The 19,129-nt window shown below is 41.0% G+C and overlaps 1 protein-coding gene across 1 annotated transcript; it reads right to left on the bottom strand.

The window, feature by feature from the left end:
• Positions 1-1,219: 1,219 nt before the first annotated feature.
• Positions 1,220-7,755, bottom strand: LOC103918392 (amine sulfotransferase-like). Its single transcript, XM_009325694.1, is given in 7 exon segments — positions 1,220-1,344; positions 2,132-2,312; positions 3,229-3,323; positions 3,906-4,032; positions 6,187-6,395; positions 7,363-7,481; positions 7,727-7,755. Coding segments are annotated over 7 exon segments (885 nt in total).
• Between the last annotated feature and the right edge of the window lie 11,374 nt (positions 7,756-19,129).

Raw genomic sequence — 19,129 nt, 5'->3', positions numbered from 1 at the left:
TGTTTTTCCTGCCAGGGAAGTGTGATTGGTGTCTGAAAAAAAGTTGGAACAAAATGTTTCCAGCTCAGATCATGTCCTTTCCCTCTGCCCTCCTGATTGAGGCTGCGCTGAAAGGGACGGAAGATTATTGGAGGGGAAAAAAATGCTAGAGATATATCAGAGACTTAACAGTGCGAACATGGGGAGGGGAGGAACTGCAGCTCTAGTTTGTGAGTAATTTCAGTGGATAGAGTTGAGAAATACGCAGGAATTGGACTTCCCTTTGTAAGCAACATAAATGTTGCTTACATATGTCCTTATACCAGGACAGCTGTTTACAAAGGTGAATGTATCGTAGACCAGATACATGTCAGGAGTGGACTTATTGAATTTGCAAATATTTTTTGAGTTGTTGATAGAAAAAAATCTTGAAATATGTCTCTGTACTTATCTTCTCAGGGGAAGCCCATGGGCAAGTCGCTGCATGGAGTTGAATCCTGGACAGGTTAAACCATGATAGTGAGTCAATGAATATATGAGGAAGGACGTAGTCATAGATAGCTGGTAGTTTTTTACATCAGTAGCTCTAGCAGATCATCAGGTATGATAGAGTGGACATTCACTTAAAAACCGCTATGACTATGGCTTGTGTTTTTCTCAGTATTTCAAGTAGCAAATTGTCAGACGTGACCTTGAGAACCATAACAGACAATGCAATGAAGTGTTTCAGTCAATAGGCAACACAAGAGAATGCAACGTGAGGTCACTTTAATAGCAAATGGTTGAGTATCAGCGTTTACCAAGGAAACAGGAATTCAAACATATCAAAGCATAACCATACCACAGCTCGTCAGTCTTACTTCCAATCTGGACATTGAAGGTTCTACCAAAGGAAGCCTCATGAAATGCACAAGTGAAACATTTTTCAGAAAGCTTTTGGCAACACCAATCTATCCTCAGTTGGTTGTCTACAACTCTGGTATTATTAAAGCCAATGAAAGTAAAAGTAAACATGAAGAAAGGAAGTCAGTTTACTAAGAAATTTAATTAAAATTGTAAAATTACAAACAGGAAACTGGTGGAATTTAATAGCTTCCTCAGACAACTCACATTTTGTGACTGAGTTGTCATCGTTATTATTTCTATAACATAGCTGAAAATGGATGTATTTTCTTCTTCCAGAACTTCAGATATGTCCATCCAGTATGAACACCAAAGGATGATGAAACTCAAAACCAGCCTACATTTCATCGTTAATATCCCAGATGAATTTGATGGGCAGAGTCTTCATTTTCTCTTTAAGAACTTTGTCAAACGTTTCACTCTGTGCCACTGTCGTGATGTTTTTCCAGTCTCCAACAGTGCCTGAGGAAAGAGGCAGCAAAGGGAGGCGAGAAGCAGAACGTGCACCTCTCTGAAGCTCACTGCAAACAGTGAGTGCTAGTCTTGGGAAGCAATTCCTGGCTTCCTCAGCGTCTCCCTGTTGCTGGCCCGTCAAGTGAGGGTCTGTGTGCCCTTTTGAGGACACGCTTCCAAATCTAGGTGCTGTGAATAAAACACAGCGTAGACCTTTAATCCTGACTCCTCATAAAGTTATTCAACTCATTTGTTCTGGTGTTTTACTGATTCCTTTGAGATCAAAGAGGAAATTACTAAAAGCAACACCTCTCGTTTTTCTCTCAGTGCACCACTCTCTTTAATCCCTGGAGATCCCCTCCTACGCTGAGTGTTAGGACATCTTAGCAATGCCCAGGAGCCCAGGGATGCCATGTACGGACGTGGATGGTGGTTGATCAAGAAGGTCTATGCTCACACAATTAAGGTGATTTACCTTGAAAAGTAAGAAACAGTAAAAAAGAGTATAATCTTACCCCTGGTTCGGTACAACCCTTAAATCCTTCTTGTATCTGACAGGCCTGTTACAACCTGTGTTACTATCAGTAAAACATTACCTTTTTATTATCCTCAGGAAAATATGGTAAAATCACTGATGTCACGGCAATAAAACTGCTCGTATAAATTTAATTTGCCACTAACCTGAAGTCTCCCTCTGAAAATGGGGCATTCCATCTGAGACCAGAAACCCTAGGTTCATCTCACATCAAGAAGTGTGGGATTAAATAGTTGTTGCGTTGGACTGCTTACACTTCACCTTTTCATAAAAAACTACCCTTGTCTTTCGCTACAATGTCATCTGGCAGGTTCTTATAGTTCGCCCTGGGATCTTTTCTCACGTTCTCAAATGTAGCATGCCTCACAACACTGTCCACTTCCTCTTCGCTCAGCTTCTTGCCTAGGAAGTTGCAGATCTTCAGCACAGCACTTCTGATATCCTGCAATATTGTTACTTTGAAGAGTCTTGATGATGCAAAGAACTAAATGCATACAGTAGTGGAATACAGGATGATAAAGGACATACATTTGGGTGCAAAACTGACCATAATTTCCATGTGAGCATAGTCTCCCTTTCATCAGTTGAATATTCGAGAGCAGTGACGCTGTAGCTTACTGCAGCAGCGTGCCCTTGGAGATGAGGAATTCTGTGCTCTGCTCCCCACACTGCAAACCCAGTCTGCATCTCGCGTTGGATGCCCTGGCAAAGTCACCTCTGGAATCGCGCCTGTCACTGTGAAGGCACTCAACCCACGGGGGTTTTGTCAGCCTTGTTGTCCTAGCAAGGGGCTCGACATCAGCAACCCCAGGCCCCGAAGGGTGAGAGACCAGTGCAGTGGCACGTGATGTGGGCTGTGCTGCTGTGGCTGGGGCACTGTGGGACTTGCCCACGAGAAGAAGGACAGCCACCTCAGAGAAACGAGAAGTCGCACAAAGGTGGGGGCAGCCACCAAGCAGGAAACTTCTGGTCAGCAATCTGAGAGCTCCTCAAGTACTTTAAAGCCTGCCTCTTAAGCACTTCTTTCCTTTAGTGGCACTGTCCTTATGAGAACAACATTCCTGTTGAAGATACTTGCAAAAGTCTTGTTCTGTACTATTTCAGAAAGGGTTTTTTGGGGTGGCAGTGAAGATAACTTGTCATATTGGAAAGTTTCTTACCCAATAATTGTCTAGTAATTGATAAGACCTTGAACCAATGAGACAAATTACTTCATCCTCTCAGAAGTCTCAATTTGAATCTACTCCACAGTGGATTAAGCACTTTCCAATATAAAGTGCAATTATAAAGAGCTGTCTGAAAATGCAGTCAATATAGGAAGAGAATATCTTGAATACAGTGATACTAATTGACTTCACCTTTTTCATTTCTTCGTAGGTAAAGAAGAGTGCATTGAAATCCTCTGCTTGATTGTACCAGCCTGCAACATGATCCAGCCACAAACTGGGAAGTATTCAGCAAGGGAAATTATTAAAACAAAAAAATAAAGAGAAATACTATTAACAGTTAGCAGTAAAACAGCAAAATTATCAGTCATTTAGGTCTTTGAAAGGGTTTTTTTAAATAATATTTTTTGATAATTTGAGGGATGCACGCTCACCGTCTTTGTGACGATTCTCCAAGCTAATGTGGCAACTCCCCTTTTGTTTCTAGTAATCTGAACTAATACTGGCAGAAGCAAAAAACTACTTCTCTATCTTTGCTGTACAGCGTCTATTCTTATGGGTTCAGCTCCACTAACCAATGCAGAAAGTGTTAAGAGATTTTCAGTCATAATGGTTATATTCTAAATCATTCAGATAAAATAAGCAGCTTGCATGTTGTTGGAGAGCAGCAAAGCCATGACTATGCTACTGTCTTTGCACCAGCTTTCATCAGAAAATGGTGTCAAGCTCAGACAGCCTCTGCAGCTTTGGATTCAGGTTACAGCATAGCTGAGGATTCTGGTATTTGATATTTATTGATATAATTAATCTCCATTCAATCTGAGGTCATGCAATAGGATATGGGCTCCTTAGTAAAAAAGATATCCTACCTTTGCCAGCTAAAAATCTGTCCATAAAAAGGTTAAAATCTGGTACTTCCTCTAGTGTGGACATGAATTTGGAGAAGCGGTAGTAAGAAACCATAACATCCTTAGGGTTCCTGGTAACACAAATAATCTGCAAAACAATAAGACTGGTCTCAGAGATATTAAAGGACTCCATTACCCTGACCATCAATGCATTTTTCCACACAGGTCCCACTAAAAATGTGTGAAAACAGTTTGAAGGTGACAATCACATTAGGTAAATTCTGGATAATGAATAAGTGCTGTCAATTTGTTTATAGGCGGTGGTATTTTTGTAGTTGCAGTCATTCGGTGCCTGCGGCTAACTCTCTTCACGGGGTCAGTGTTACAGGCTTCAGTGATACTGTTCACTTGTGCAAGGCAGCCAGGTTGCAATAACAACACTAGAAAATCATTAGGTTGATTCAGCTTCACATTTCTGTGTACAGTCACGATGAAGTGAAGAGTTTCTTGTAAATCCCAGCTTTGGCAGTGTTGACAGCATCAGTACTCTGTGATCTAAACTCCTGGCCTGTGGTGCTGGTGCCAGAGGCAGCACGCAGGCAGATTTTGAATGACATTAAGAGGCAGCCCTGGCATGTTAAAAGAAGGAGCTGTTACGGGCGAGGGTTATTTTGTCTCCTGCTGACTCCTGACCACACGAGATCTGCTGCCTCAGGCACAGACCAGGCACCACCAGTGAGATGGGCAGCCTTTTGCCTCTCGACTGGCAGCATGTGCCAGCTTCTACTAAGCTTCTGCTCCTCAACACTTAGTGTCTAATTAGGGAGAGAAAATAGAGCCTGGCATGTCTCCCTTACAAGGTTACAAATGTTTGCAGGGAGAGACAGAAGAATCATGTTCTTGGACTGCCTTTCCAACTGGGTAAAATGACTACTTTTGATTCCTGCTTAATTGAAAATCTATCTGATTATCTTTATCAAAGCTAAAACCATTATTTCCAAGGTATATAAAATAAGAATTCCTAAACACACTGCAGGAAAACTCAATAAACACCTCATTCAAAAGCTCTGATCTGAAATCACAGAAAAAAATTATTCTATGGTTTGACACAAAATACGAACAACCTGAGTTGTTCAAGCAGCGGTGGAAAAGATCCTCCCCCCAAGCAATATTTTTCTGAAGTCACAACAATTTCCATATTTTCTGACATGTGTGCTCCATGTGATTTTGGGGCGATTTTCTCATTCTTCGTTGGGCATCATTTGGATTTCAAATTTTCTGCATGTGAGCTTTCTCTTCCAAACTTCACTGGTACTGTGAAGAAAGTGGTGAGCACATTGCAGTTTCCCATTACTGCAATGGGAAGCACTAAGAGCTTGCCTCCATAGCCTCTGTGGGCAGAGCTCTGCCACAGCTCTCCGTTCACTCAGCCATCATTTGGATTTCAAATTTTCTGCATGTGAGCTTTCTCTTCCAAACTTCACTGGTACTGTGAAGAAAGTGGTGAGCACATTGCGGTTTCCCATTACACCTGTACCTGTGAAGAAGGTAACAGCAGCACTAAGAGCTTGCCTCCATAGCCCCTGTGGGCAAAGCTCTGCCACAGCTCTCCGCTCACTCAGCCATGGGAAGCCCTGCATCAGAAATAAGGATGGAAGGGGCAGAAGTCATTAGGACCACTATAAGAAAGACTAGCAGAAGTATGAGATCCTTTGCCAGGGAGCAAAGTAACAATTTGCTGTACGGCAGCTAAGGCAATTCTCAGTGTGCTATTAGAAGTATACGTCTCATATACATCTTCAGACTTGCCCGTATGTCCATGTTCTGTCAGTGAGTCTTAGTGTAGTAGCCTGGTTATACCTGTCTCTAAGCAGATGGAGAGTTCTATTCAGAAACTCACAGCACTGGGGAGCGAGAAAAGGCAGTTCTCACATTCCCTCTCTACCTACTATGGTCCCGTCCTACTCATACTTTCAGTATGGGAGACATTTTTTCAGCCTTACAACTTTGCTGGAATTGGATGTTTTTACAAGGGGAAAATCGGTGCAAGTCTTTGACCCTGGCAGATCCTCCTGAGACGCACCACCCCTCCCTCTAACAGTGTTGGGGCTGAGAGATTTGGCAAAAGGAAACACAAGAAATGGGCTTTAGAAGGTCCCAATTGCCCCACATGTATGAAGTAGGTGATATTTATACCGAGACATGGGGAACTGAAAGAGGAAAAAGGTAGGATTTGGACCAATTCACTGAGACAAATTGGCATGATTGGTTTTAAGGAAATTGTAAAAATAACATCACTTACACCTCCTCTTTTGTTTCTCAGGTCTCTTGGAACTAAATAGTAAGGCAGATGGGTGGCAAAAACATGAGGCAAAGGAAGATTTGCATAATCCTTATTTTTTATTTTGTATTCCAGCCATGGGATTCTGTCCATGGTCTCCACATTTTCTGTTCCATTATGGTGGCCTTAATGAATTATTACGCTCAAAATGTTCTGAGTCCACACAGTTCCTGAGAAGGAAATCTTTTTATTTGAACATAATTTGATTTTTTTTTTAAATTAAAGATAGTATATTGTCATAAACAGACCCTCTACACAGCTATAATGAGTTTCACTTTGTGAATATAAATACAACCTCAGATACTGAAGAAAGCAAACATTGCCTTGGTGACTGCTGAGTGCAGAAGGGAAGCATGTTTTTGTTTTGTCCCTGCAGAAAAGCCGTGGCCAATAACTCAGCCTTCAGTTCCTTCACCCAGTATACTCAACTTCCGCACAAGTTATGTCCGTCCTCACCCTCTTGTGGCAACATGAATTGCTGCATCTCTATGGGCCACGCACCTAAAAATCTCATACTGAGTGGATCTGGAAAAGACCTTTGCTTCCTGAACTCCTGCAAAGTGTTGTGAGATGTCATGAAACAAACAGCTGATAACACCATGTTTGTAAAGCACAAATGAGCCCCACAAAACAAATGCTTATGGCAACAGGCTCGCTAAAGTTCTTTGAGGAAGGTCTGACTCCTGGGTCACAGCTGCTGGCAAGGACGATCTAAAAAGGCAGGACCTTGAAGGTGGCTGATGGCCGTGCCAGTATGTGTTCATGTACCAGCTGATAATGGTGGGAGGCAAATCCTGAATGGTTAGCCCACTTGGACAATGAGCAGAACTGTTTAGCTCCAGGTCCTCTGGCCTTCTCAGCACTATACTAGTGCTGGTTCCTTTCCCCTTTTATACCATAGGCCAATAAAGATGGACACTTGAGAGAATTCAAATCAATGCAGAAAAGCATTGAATTATTCCTGTAGGTTACCCTGAACAAGCACAGAGAAAGGAAGGTGCCTGAAACAAGCCTAGTTGTTAAGACCCTACCTGGGAAGGAACCTCTTGGTTCTGGAGATTAGACTGTATGTATGTTATAGATTTAAAGTCACTGGGCAAGAAAAAGAAATAGCTCTAGGATTCAGAGGAACAATACCCAGTGATTTCACAGCTGTGTTGACTGTCTTGCTCTGCTTGGCATAATCAACCTGGACAATTTTTTGGTGCAGTGGTAGAAATTCAACAGAAGGATTGAAGGGTACCTTGGACTGATAACTGGAGAGGAAGAAAGAGGATGGTGGGGCAGGATAGACAAAAAGGTGTGAATGAGAGAGAGACGACATTCTGTGCAATTCATAACTCAAAATCATCTTCCAACTCCTTCCTGTCCCAGAGTAGTCCATCACTTTGCAACACGAAACTCCTACTTCCAAAGATGTGCTCATCTCAGTGCCATAACATCTTTACCCCTTAAATACTGCCTTCTCATCCACCCTCTCTGCCTTACTTGGACAGCTTACCCCAATGCTGCCTGACGGTGAGCTACCATCGCCTGGGCTCCCTGTCCCCTCGCTCTGTCACCCACGACCCCTCCACAGGCTTCTTGTATCACATCTACCTTCACCACAACCAAGCCTGGTGCTCCCGGCCACTCCTTCTGGGCTTCGCTCAAGAATGTCTTTCTGCCTCAGGTATTTCACTGAATACCTGAGGGAATAGTGAATTCCAGCAAGATGTTCAGTGACCCTAGGAAAAGGACGTATGCTAACAAAACACTGGTTATGTTATCCGAAAGCTGCATCTTGAAGGCTGCTGAAGGAAACCAAATGATAATGGCAGAGGTTCCCAAGAGCACAAACAGAATTCTGAGGATAGCAGAGGCCTTGAAAGTACAAGCACAGATTGGTACCAGAGATGTCAAGGCTTTAGTCATAAATCACTGCTTAATGCATGATCAAGTCATTGATTACTAGTCACTAAAGAAATAGAGTCTTGAAAAATGGGTAGACCAGTTTTAGAGCCATATTGCCAAAGATACATGACGCCTGAGTTACTAGAGAAGCTTCTCAGAAGTTAGCATTACCTAACGGCCACAGTCAGTGTGGAAGGCTAAATGTAGCCATTTCTCATGAATGCTGCGCCTGTTCTGTCCTACAGGATTTCTGTCACCCGCATACTCTGTCACCCTCTTTCTTTCACTCCTGTAATTCACAACTGAATATGTTTTACCTGTGTGTCTTGCATCCAAGTTCCCAAGTTCAGCAAAGTGGCGGGGGATTTTAGGTTGCCACAGCAATTCTAAAACACCGTGAAATGGATTGGTCTTTGGAAGATGAGGTGTTGGGACAGTTTTGTTTGTGTATCCCCACTAATGCACCAGAGCAGGATTCCAGCAGAGATGCTTAAACAAGTGCTGTTAATTTGAGGGTACATTTTTTCTTTCTTTGAGGGACAGTTTTCTCTCTGATAGCCATTAGTTTGTGTTTTGTCCCCAGAGTTTTCCAGCTAGAAAGAGAGAAGTGTTTGGTGCATTTTACACTGCAGAAAAATGAACAGGGTGAAACTGAGGCCTGAGAAGTTTTGGAAAGAGTTCTAGGCACGGTGTCAAAGCCAAACAACCCCAAATGTATATGCTACACAGTGGGAATCACATGTTTTCACATAAAAGTGGTGTGTGAAAAGGAGATGTTGCCAGGGCAAAGTATATAGGGAGTCACAAGGAGGATTGGGCTAATTTTCCTCAGCAAAGGATATGGAATGGTGAACCAAATAAGTTTACCATTTGGTGAAACAAATTCTGAATTTTCTACTATTATGTGTATTATTTGCATGTTCTAACTTGCATTTATCTGTTACTTTTCTTCTGCGAAAACAAAGTAATTAACATAAATTTCAGTGACTTAGCTGTGGGCTAGCTGCGAGTGCTTGCTCATTGACTCATACGCTCCAGAGGATATGTCAGTAAATATGAATTTCCATGCTGTTTTCAAATGGATCAAAAAACCCTAGAAAACAAGTTAGTTCAGCTAAAAAAAAAGTGCTTGATCACCCTAATATTTTCCAGTCTTTAGATACAAAGTAATTTTAAAAAGTTAATCTCATAGGGAATGGGATGAATCTTGAGTAACACTTTGGTAAGGGAAGTGTGAGAACCAGGACAGGAGGTAGTCTAGAAAAGATCATTTTTGTTATATTTTTTGCTTAATTTTTTACTAGACCCTGACCTCCTGCTTCAGTACATTACTAGTCAATGAAGGTGAGAGTTCTCAAAATATATAAAGTGAAGAATAATATCAACTATTTAAGCGAAGCAGGCTGACAGTCTGAGCATGGGAATCCTCTGTTCTAGTTTCAAAGATAGTGTCTTCCTTTTGAGTATGAGGATTTGACTAGTGCTGCATTATAACCCATTTTTCATAGGTTCTGCTTTTACTGGGAGATCAAACTCATAACCAAACAAAAAGATTAATAATTTACAAGAGTGTGTTAAATTTTGAATGGAGAATCTGAGAACATCATGCCCACGAAAGCAACCGTCAACTGGAAAACAGCTTTTTAAAAACTATAATAACTTTTTTCCAATAATTTAAAATATTAAAATCCACTAGGGTAAGAGGAAACTGAGAGGAATGTTAAAAATTATAAGCATTAAATGTTGTAAAATATGTCTGGCCCAAGAAATGTGACAACACCAACGATACAACAAGATCACCTTTGAATTAGACCTAAACCTCTCTCTTTTAACAAAGTCTAGCCACTTACTTTGGCTAGAGCTGAGCATTGAACTCTCCATTTCACACAACACGGTGGAGCCATCTCCTTGCATTTCCTGCCTTACGGTAAAATATGCCTGTGGTCACAGTTATCCATGTATTTAATGCACATTTGTGTGTGTGTGCACATGTTTTAACAGAAATATAAAAAAAAAGCTTGAAAAGGCCAGGGATTGAAGAACACGGTTTTCTTTTCTCTCAGTTGGAGTAAAGACCTCAAATCCTTCTAATTGCTTTGCATGACCAGTAGCTGAAAAGCATTACACCAACTACACAGTTTTTCTGTATGCATAGCAAAAATTATCAACTAGATATCTTACTACTTCTGTCTTGGCTGTTCCCCTCTAAAATTTCTGTATCTTCTCCACAAGCCTCCACCTTCTCAAGAACTATATCTAAAGTGTTGCTGGCTTACGCTGTTGTAATGTTGTTTGCTTAATGCTGTTACACTTTCTCGTATTCAAGGTATTTACAAGCACTTGTCTTTTACAGCTCTGCTTTTCTCCCTTTAGCCTGATTCAACGTCTGATACATCAGCTTGACACTCTTCTTTGCCATTTGAATAAAAACCTTTCTCCTTCAATCTGTTTGGAAAGACCTCATAGTTTGCCTTAGGATCATTTTTCATATGTTTGGATGTAACCTGTTCTCACCACAGTCTCAGGTTCATCTTTTATTCAGATTTTTTTTCTTCAGAGATGTAGATTTTCAATCAGATCCTGCAAAGGAAGGAGTAGATGGGGAGTATACCATTAAATAACTCATTATACTCCACTCAAGATGAGGTTTATCAAGGCACTTTGGCATTTTACCTCTTAGTGCCATTTTGAACAAGCTTAAGTGCCAAAAGCTATATTTTGGCAAGAGGAACTCTTGATGTCTCTGGATTAAAACCATTTAATGGAAAAATCTTCATTTGCTTAGTCTGTCTACTTTGAGACTATTCTCCAAGTGAGGTGATGGGCTAATGCTGATTTTGGTCTTTAAAATCTTCATGTTTTTTCTCCAAATTCTACAGACTCTCCAGTTTGTTAAACCACTGCAAAGGACACAGGCTTTTTTCTGTGGAAAGGACACAGACTTTTTTCTGTGGAATTTAAGCTAAGATGCCACAAACTATATTATAGGTGACATAATACACAAAAAAACAGCACTGTAATCTTGTGGCCATTAGTTGTCCATAGAGGAATGAAAAATATTACCCCATTGTAAAGTGTTGAACATCTAAGAATGAGGACAAAACTGCACGTTTTTTGCTGGTAAGTCTTGCACACTGTGATCCCACTTAGAATACGATTTGTCGTATGTTATCATGTAGCCAACAGTCCAGTTAAAGTTGCAGCTCATTGCCTATATTGCACTGTAAGTTTGAGGTGAAAGGTAAATGAGAAAAAACCTGTAGCGAAAGCATGGTATGAAATGATATCCCTGAGAGGAAGATTATTGCCTGAAAAGTGCACACAAAAGAAAAATGCAATCTGCAGAGAGTAGAATTCACTCCATAGCCCTGCTTCTGAGGATAGCAAGGGAAGAGATAGGAAAGGTGACAAAAATCCTTGCTTGTTTACTTGTTCGTTTATTTTGTCACTATCATGCAATTATTTTTATCGATTATAGCTTATTTAATTATTCTTCTGTTACAGGTGATTCACATCTTTTAATGAATATATTCCCTCGTCAGTACTGCCTAGTTCATGGATGGATCATATCATGGATCTGAGGCTGATACAGCCATAGATATGACTTCAAATATCCTCTTCCTTACCCACAAGGAGATTAAGAAGGGGAAGACAATATCACTGCTCTTAACATATTGTATCTATTTTTAATTTGCTCACACAACTTAGTGTACAAGAGACTGAAATATATGAAACTCTTGAGTAAGTAAGAGCTATTGATCTGATTTTCATAAAGTCTGGGTTTTTCAAAGTTTTTGGAAAAAAACAAAGATGAGTTACAGTACCAAATTAAGAACTAGGTAGCGACATTTGCAGAAAAATTTTCTCTGGGATTTAGACGTGGACTCCTCCTTGCACTCTAACACTTCCACAAGATGAAGTTCCTCACCACGTCTGCCACCCCACAACCCTCCCTGCTTGTCGGTGCAAAACTGTAGGCATGACGCACCCAATATGTAGGTAGCTTTGTACATTTACATAGCCATAGGAGCTGCAAATGTGAAGCCACTGTGATTTACAGTATACAGATACACAAGTAAACCCTCTGGCAAAACCAGCTTCTTTATCAGACCACACCCAAAAGAACAATGCCTTGAGTTGAAACTTTTATTTGTCCATTTTGTTTTGCTTTTTGTTTTCTTTTTTCTGTTGGCAGGCTCTGGAAGGTGGAGAAGGAAAGGGGAAGAAGCAAGGCTTCAAAAGCTCCTAGATCCACCATTCACATGGAGGAAGAGAAGTTTATGCTGGGAACATGTGTTAAGGACAAGGGCTGATAATGTATTATCTCTAAACAAGTTGCAGAAATAACATTCTCTCCTACCTCTCTGCTCTTTCCTTTCCTGGAGCTAAATGGTAAAGCAAGTGCATAGCAAACAAATGAGGTGATGGTCCATGTTATTTAAAATAAACCCCTGCAACAGATTCTTAGCTCTTATTTCCATGCCTTCTCTTCTTCAGAAAATATTAAACTCAGAATATTCTGAGCCCACATAGTCTCTTGAAAGAAAAGAAATAGCCCTGAAGGCTATTTTATGATCATATTATTTATTTAGATGCAACAGTACCTCATAAACGCATCTTTTAACAGCTACCTTCGGTTTCAGATTATGTAAGTCGAAGTACATGTTTAAAGGTAAAAAAGCGGTAAACTCTTGGAATTCATCTGTGCAGCTGGAAAGCATTATATTTTGGTAAACTGTGATAGCGCTGCCGATCAGCCATGGCCTCACCTATCATCTGACAAGCATTATATTGCCAGCCTCCATGACAGGGCAAGAGTTTGAGTTTTCTCCCTCGTTCCTCTGTATGCAGAGGTATCTCTGTACATAGTACACGGAACAGGTCACTGATGCATATGATATATTCTGTTTTAAAACATTTGAAAATACTATTTGATTTAAAGGAGCCTGAAAAATACTGTGGACTGCCATGGACCAGCTGGTGTGATTACATGGTCAGACCTCAGCGCAGCCCTCGAGACAGCCAAGGCAGATGAAGGATTGTATCTGGAGGATACTACTATCACATTATGTTCCTCCCAGTGCTGCCCTTACAAGGTTGAGCCCCTGTAAAAGATTGAAAAAATACGCTAGCTCTTTAGCAATAAGTTGAATTCAGAACCCAACAGAGGACATAACTCATTTTTCCATAACTGCTCTGACTTCTTCCTAGCAGAAACTGATGAGCTGGTAAGAGAACACGTAAAAACAGAACAATACTATTTATAAGATCCTCATGGAGGAAGAGGGAAAATAAAACAATCTTTGCTTTTTGTGGAAAGCTCAGCTCCCCCTTGTTGTGGCCTTGTGAGAGGAGTCTGTGTGCTTCGGGATGGCAGCTGCTGTTACCTCCCTGCCTGCCTCTCTCCCACCCTGCGCTCCATCCTCAGGGCTTGCTGGGGAAGCTGCCATCGCATGCCGGAGGCCGGGCTCTTGCAATGAGAGTTGCTTTATAGCACTGAGATGACTCTGGAGGGCAGAGGCATGGGCACTAGAAGCCTTTGCTGGTGAGGCGTAGTGTATATAAGTAGCGCAAATCACAACAAACTGCGAGCAGCTTGATCCCCCTCGCAGGTGCTGTTTTCCGTAGTGGGAGAGATGGTACCTCGATGAATGGTCCTCCCTCCTCCCATGAAGGGGCTGTTGCAGCATGCCATTCAACCTACATGGTAACTCCTTTTACCATCTACAGACACATATTAGGCCTTATCAGAATAGTTATATTTGGCAAGACAATGAAATCATTGTCTCAATCAAAGTTTCAGGTCACTTTGTCCCAGTTCCATGTCAAAGTGCTCCTATCAGCAGCAATCTCATTTCAACAAGCTAGTAATATACTTAGAGGTCCTACAAATCAGCAAAAGATTCACCACAGATGCAATTACCAGCAAAACAAAGTTTAAAAGTGTATACTGAACACAGGTGAGCAATGAAGAAGTCTATGCATCTGGCTATGCTATTGCATAGGATTGCGTTGGCCTAAGCGAGCTGATGGGAAGGCCTCTGGCAGCGTTATGGCTGTTTCTGCTTTTAGCTGTGATATGAACCTGGCTGGGACTAACAATATTTTTCCAGTGCCTCAGGGGGTCCAGAGGGATTACCCTCTGCCCTGGGGATGCGCTCCTCTGGGAGTCAAACAGGGGAAGGCAGCTGCGGATGTCCATATTTTACTCATAGGGTCCTTTAATTGAGGAAGCAGGTTCCTTTACATTTAGTGTTGGACTTTACCAGAAAGCATCTCAGAAAAGTTTGATTTTTTTTAAAATATTCATTGTTCTTTGAGTGCTTATTGCTGTTCACCTTTGATAGAAGCATTAAGACTGTTCTTACCTTGTTCTTGTCCTGGGAAATGAAGAAAATGCCAAATTCATCCATGTGTGCATACCAGCCCTTTAAATGGTCACACCAAGAGCTTCCCACCACTGGCAGCAAAACAAGATGGCAAACTATGCTAATTAGCTATCCTGGCAGTTTGTACAATTATTTCCCATGTGTTTTTACTGGGCTACGAGAGGTTGTGCGTGGTTGGACGGAAGCCATGCGACGGTCTATCTCAGTCTCTCTGTGACACCATACAGTCAATAGAAAGGATAAGACCTTTTGTCTATGTATCGTATCATACATTAGACATATATTATAATAGCAAGGCCCAAAAGAGTCGTCTTCAATCATTGCCTTTGACAAAAATCAAACAAGAAATTAGCAAATGAAGCTGCTCATGCATGTTTGATGAAAAAGAATGAGTATAAATAGACACCGAGAGTAAGGCACAACAAATAGATGCTCTGTGTTTTCTGGTTACTTCTTGTAAAAGAAGCTCCAAAACTGATCATTTGTTAGTCATCTGAAACTGTGACCTTCCAATTTTTGTTCTTATAAGTAACAGTCACCACTAAAAAAGAGCAGGGAGGAAAAAATTCCAAAGAGTCTGTCAATGTAGAGGCCATCAATTAATGTATGTATCCGTTGATATAAATGTCTTTTATGGGTCTGCAAGAACATGATCAACATATTTGGCTTCTTCTCCCTTAAACTTGTGAAGCAAATACCCTTTGCCTGTCCAAGTCCCACTTTTTCAGCAGAAGGAGGAAGGAAGTTTGCCTGCACTTTCAAGATTTAGACAGTTTATTTCCTCCTACCTCTTTTCTCTCTTTCAGCATTAAGGACTTTTAAGTGACCTTAATGTCATATTCTATCACTCTTTTATGATATTCTTCATCATGCCTAAGACAAATTCCTTCTAAATACCTACAAAACAAGACCATTTTTCTTCCTTAAACCCCTTCTTCAGATGACCCCATGCTATGATACCTGTAAACCACTTGCCAGCAGATGGACAGTCATTGCTGTGATCATTGTCTTTCACACTGACTAATTCTGTCTCCTTATTTCCTTTTTCTCTGGGACATGGCTATGTCCATCTGTTGTTCGTTGTCTTTAGATTGTGAATGCATTAATCCTCTGTGTGTGCACTTGTTAGCTTTCTGGACTTTGCCTAGGTATTTGGGCTTTTAGGCGTTACTTCAGTATAAATTCATAATGTTTTTTATAATGAATTGATAAATGAAATGTCAATAGTAAATGTTAATAAAACAATGTAAACTTTGGGACATTCTTCCTTCTATCATACCACAGGCAAAACAAATGCATACACCCAACTACGCTGGCCGCAGGTGAAAGCAACAACGTACAAGATACTGTTGTGATCTCAAGAGAGAGGAATGAGCATTCAGATGGAGATGTAAAATGGAGAAAATGCCATGGTGTCAGTCACCCTGCTCCTGTGATCAGAACAAAAGCAGGTAAAGAAATAAACCAAAAGAATGCTGATGCATAGACATATGGAGTAAGTTTCTTTTTAACAGAACCAACAGCGTGTTGTCAAACTGAACAGCCTTTACTTTTTTCTTGGAATTTTCAGGCAGTATCTGAAAGTTGCATAAAGGAAAAAAGGGACCAGAGTCAAGACAAGCAAGATCAGTCTTACCTAGGTTTCATGACGAAACCTATGTGTAGGTGTCATGCACCACATAGTACCAAAAGAAGGGGGGGGAAACGACCACTACTCAGACTCCACAGTCAGGCGGGTACTATATGGTGACAGTTTATTATGAGAGCCAGAATCCTTAAGCAAGCATACAGGTTCATGAGCTAGTAACACATAACACGACACAACTACGTACACAGGGAGGGTAATACGACCTGTCGATAAGGATCAAGCCGGTGGTCACGGACGGTTCGGGGATCTCAGTCCAGCTGAGAGGGAGCTCCAAAGAGCCTCCTCCAGTCCGTGTCCTTTATGCTTTTGCTGCTGCATGGTCTCAGTAGATAAGCCCTTGATTGGGTCTTATCTTTTACTCAAAAAAGATTTGATTTCTCTAACCTGACTATGCTTTTGAAGGAATGAATAAAAATGACTAACCTATCCTTAAATTTTCTATAGACACAGATAGATAGTCTGCAAGAAAACATTTATTTTTTTTTTAAACTCAGGGAAGATATATTACCTCAAAACATTAATTAGATGTGATTTAGAAATAGACATAACTTCTCCCTGAGGATGAATCTATCACACAAGGTGCTAGAATAGGCAGAGATGAATGCTGACTTTGTGCTGACACTACAGAATAATGAAACACTGACGTATGACACCTGACAGCTTTTAGGAAATAAATGTTTCCCAACTGGAACATAAGCCCTCTCAGCACTTGCTGCTTAGCAATACATATGGTATGAAGAATACTGTTTTTATAATTAGGGCTCTGTCGTGGTTTAACCTCAGCCAGCAACTGAGCAGCACACAGCTGCTCGCTCATTCCCCCCTGGTGGGATGGAGGAGAGAATCGGGAGAGTAAAAGTGAGAAAACTTGTGGATTGAGATAAGAACAGTTTAAGAACGGAAATAAAGTAAATTAGTAATAATAATAATAGAAGAATATACAAAGCAAGTGATGCTTGATGCAATTGCTCACCACCCACCAACCGATGCCCAGCCAGTCCCCGAGCAGCGGTTGTGGCCCTCTGGCCGACTCCCCCCAGTTTATGTACTGAGCATGACGTCACATGGTATGGAATGTCCATTTGGCCAGTTTGGGTCAGCTGTCCTGGCTGTGCCCCCTCCCAGCTTCTTGTGCACCTCCAGCCTTTTCAGTCGGTAGAGCGTGGGAAGCTGCAAAGTCCTTGACTAGTGTAAGCACTACTGAGCAACAATTAAAACATCGGTGTGTTATCAACATTATTCTCATGCTAAATCCAAAACACAGCACTATGCCAACTATTAGGAAGAAAATTAACTCTATCCCAGCCGAAACCAGGACAGGCTCAAATGGGAGTGGTTCCTCATAGTAACACCCTTCTCTAAACTCTTAATCTCTAGAATCTGACTGCCATTAAAAAAACATAAAAAACCTTTATTTGCTGTGCTTGCATGGAAAACGCAGTGTAATCCATGCAGTGTTGTCTGAACATTCTCTGCATCTCTCTCTCTTTCTAGTATGAAAACTATCATGAAATAACTGTGAGATGGAATTAAAACTTATCACATCTCTCCACTCTACAGATACCTCCTGCCCAACCCCCTACAGGCCACCTGCAGAAAGGAGAGGAACGGCACTGAAATAACATGCTAGAAAACACCCTGTACAGGTGAGCTCTGGTCTGCACAGAGGAAATCATCACTTTCAGGGCTGGAGGGTGCAATGGAATTCACTGCCATATAGCCCAAGAGAATAATTAGAATGTGTTAAAATTGTTTCTGTGAGAAAAACCTAAGGGTCACCAAAATCCACATTTTTCACTGGAACCTTCAATTAGGAACATGTAATCTAAAAAAGCCTGTCTATAAAGCAATGTGAATTAGAATTAAATAATAGAATTACTAGAATATTACTAGCATACTAGAATTAGATAACTTGATTTTTTGCTTCAAAATAATGTTCACATTAAAGTCTCTATAAGTTCTTAATATTGTAATATATAAAAAGTACTTGGACAAGTCATATATAAGATAAATTGAATATAAATAGACAAAAAAGAATGAAACATTTTGCCCCCAAAATTTTGAATTTATGGAGTTTTGACATTGTTCCCAAGGAGAAATGAACATATTTTCAAAGTCATGGTAAAACAGTTACAGCTTCTGACGAACCCAAGTGGCAATTTTCATGATAATCACCTGAAGCTTTTCTGAGAGTTGGTTTACTCCATGTAAAGAATAAACTGCTTCAGCACTTGATGTATAGCAGACTCAGGAGGCCTTTCGGTAATCAGCTTGTGCTGTCTTGTGTAGGTTCGCACACTCCTTTGCTGCTTTTTTCAGAAAATACAGTTTGCAGCTGAACACGAGCAGCTAGGACCCCCAGCAATGACAAGTCTCTGTGATTTACTTCTGATTACAAACGCGTACTACTCCTTCCGTTGCCCTGCCACCTGGGAAGAGAAAAGCGGATTAAAGCCCTTCTTGGAATTTCAGGAACACACTGTCAGTTTCTTCACCCAAGCCATTAACCAAATATTTAGGGTCTTGCGAATAGATCCAAACAGGATCCTCTTGTTTCTCTGAGACAACTATTTGCAAAGAAGATAAACAGTTCAGCTTCTGTGAACCCAGGGGAGTCTGACGATAAGAGGCAACATCCCTTAAGCAGTTATTTTAGTTAGCATTGAGCCCAAATGCACTCATTCTCTCTCTCAGGGCAAACTTTTGATAGCAATTCAGGCTATCGTCCTGGGTCTCATTAGGGTTAACGTTTTGTTACTCCACTGCTTTCTTTCCAGAGGTGCCCAGCTAATGTTTGAAAGTTACCCCATTACCCTGTCCCAGCTGCAATTCCCTGAAAAGGCTATTATTTGTTATACTGTGATTACCTCGGTTGGTTGGACCTTTACATGGCATTCCCGGAGTCAAGCTGAAACAAGTGAGACACCAGGAAACTTGACCTTAATAAATCTGTAATTAGGCTTGTGTTGCTCTG

Source organism: Pygoscelis adeliae, unplaced genomic scaffold (genome assembly GCF_000699105.1).
Source record: "Pygoscelis adeliae isolate BGI_AS28 unplaced genomic scaffold, ASM69910v1 Scaffold54, whole genome shotgun sequence".
Taxonomy (NCBI): Eukaryota; Metazoa; Chordata; class Aves; order Sphenisciformes; family Spheniscidae; genus Pygoscelis; species Pygoscelis adeliae.
Note: the sequence above shows the minus strand (reverse complement) of the source record. Positions and strands in the feature narration are given on the sequence as shown.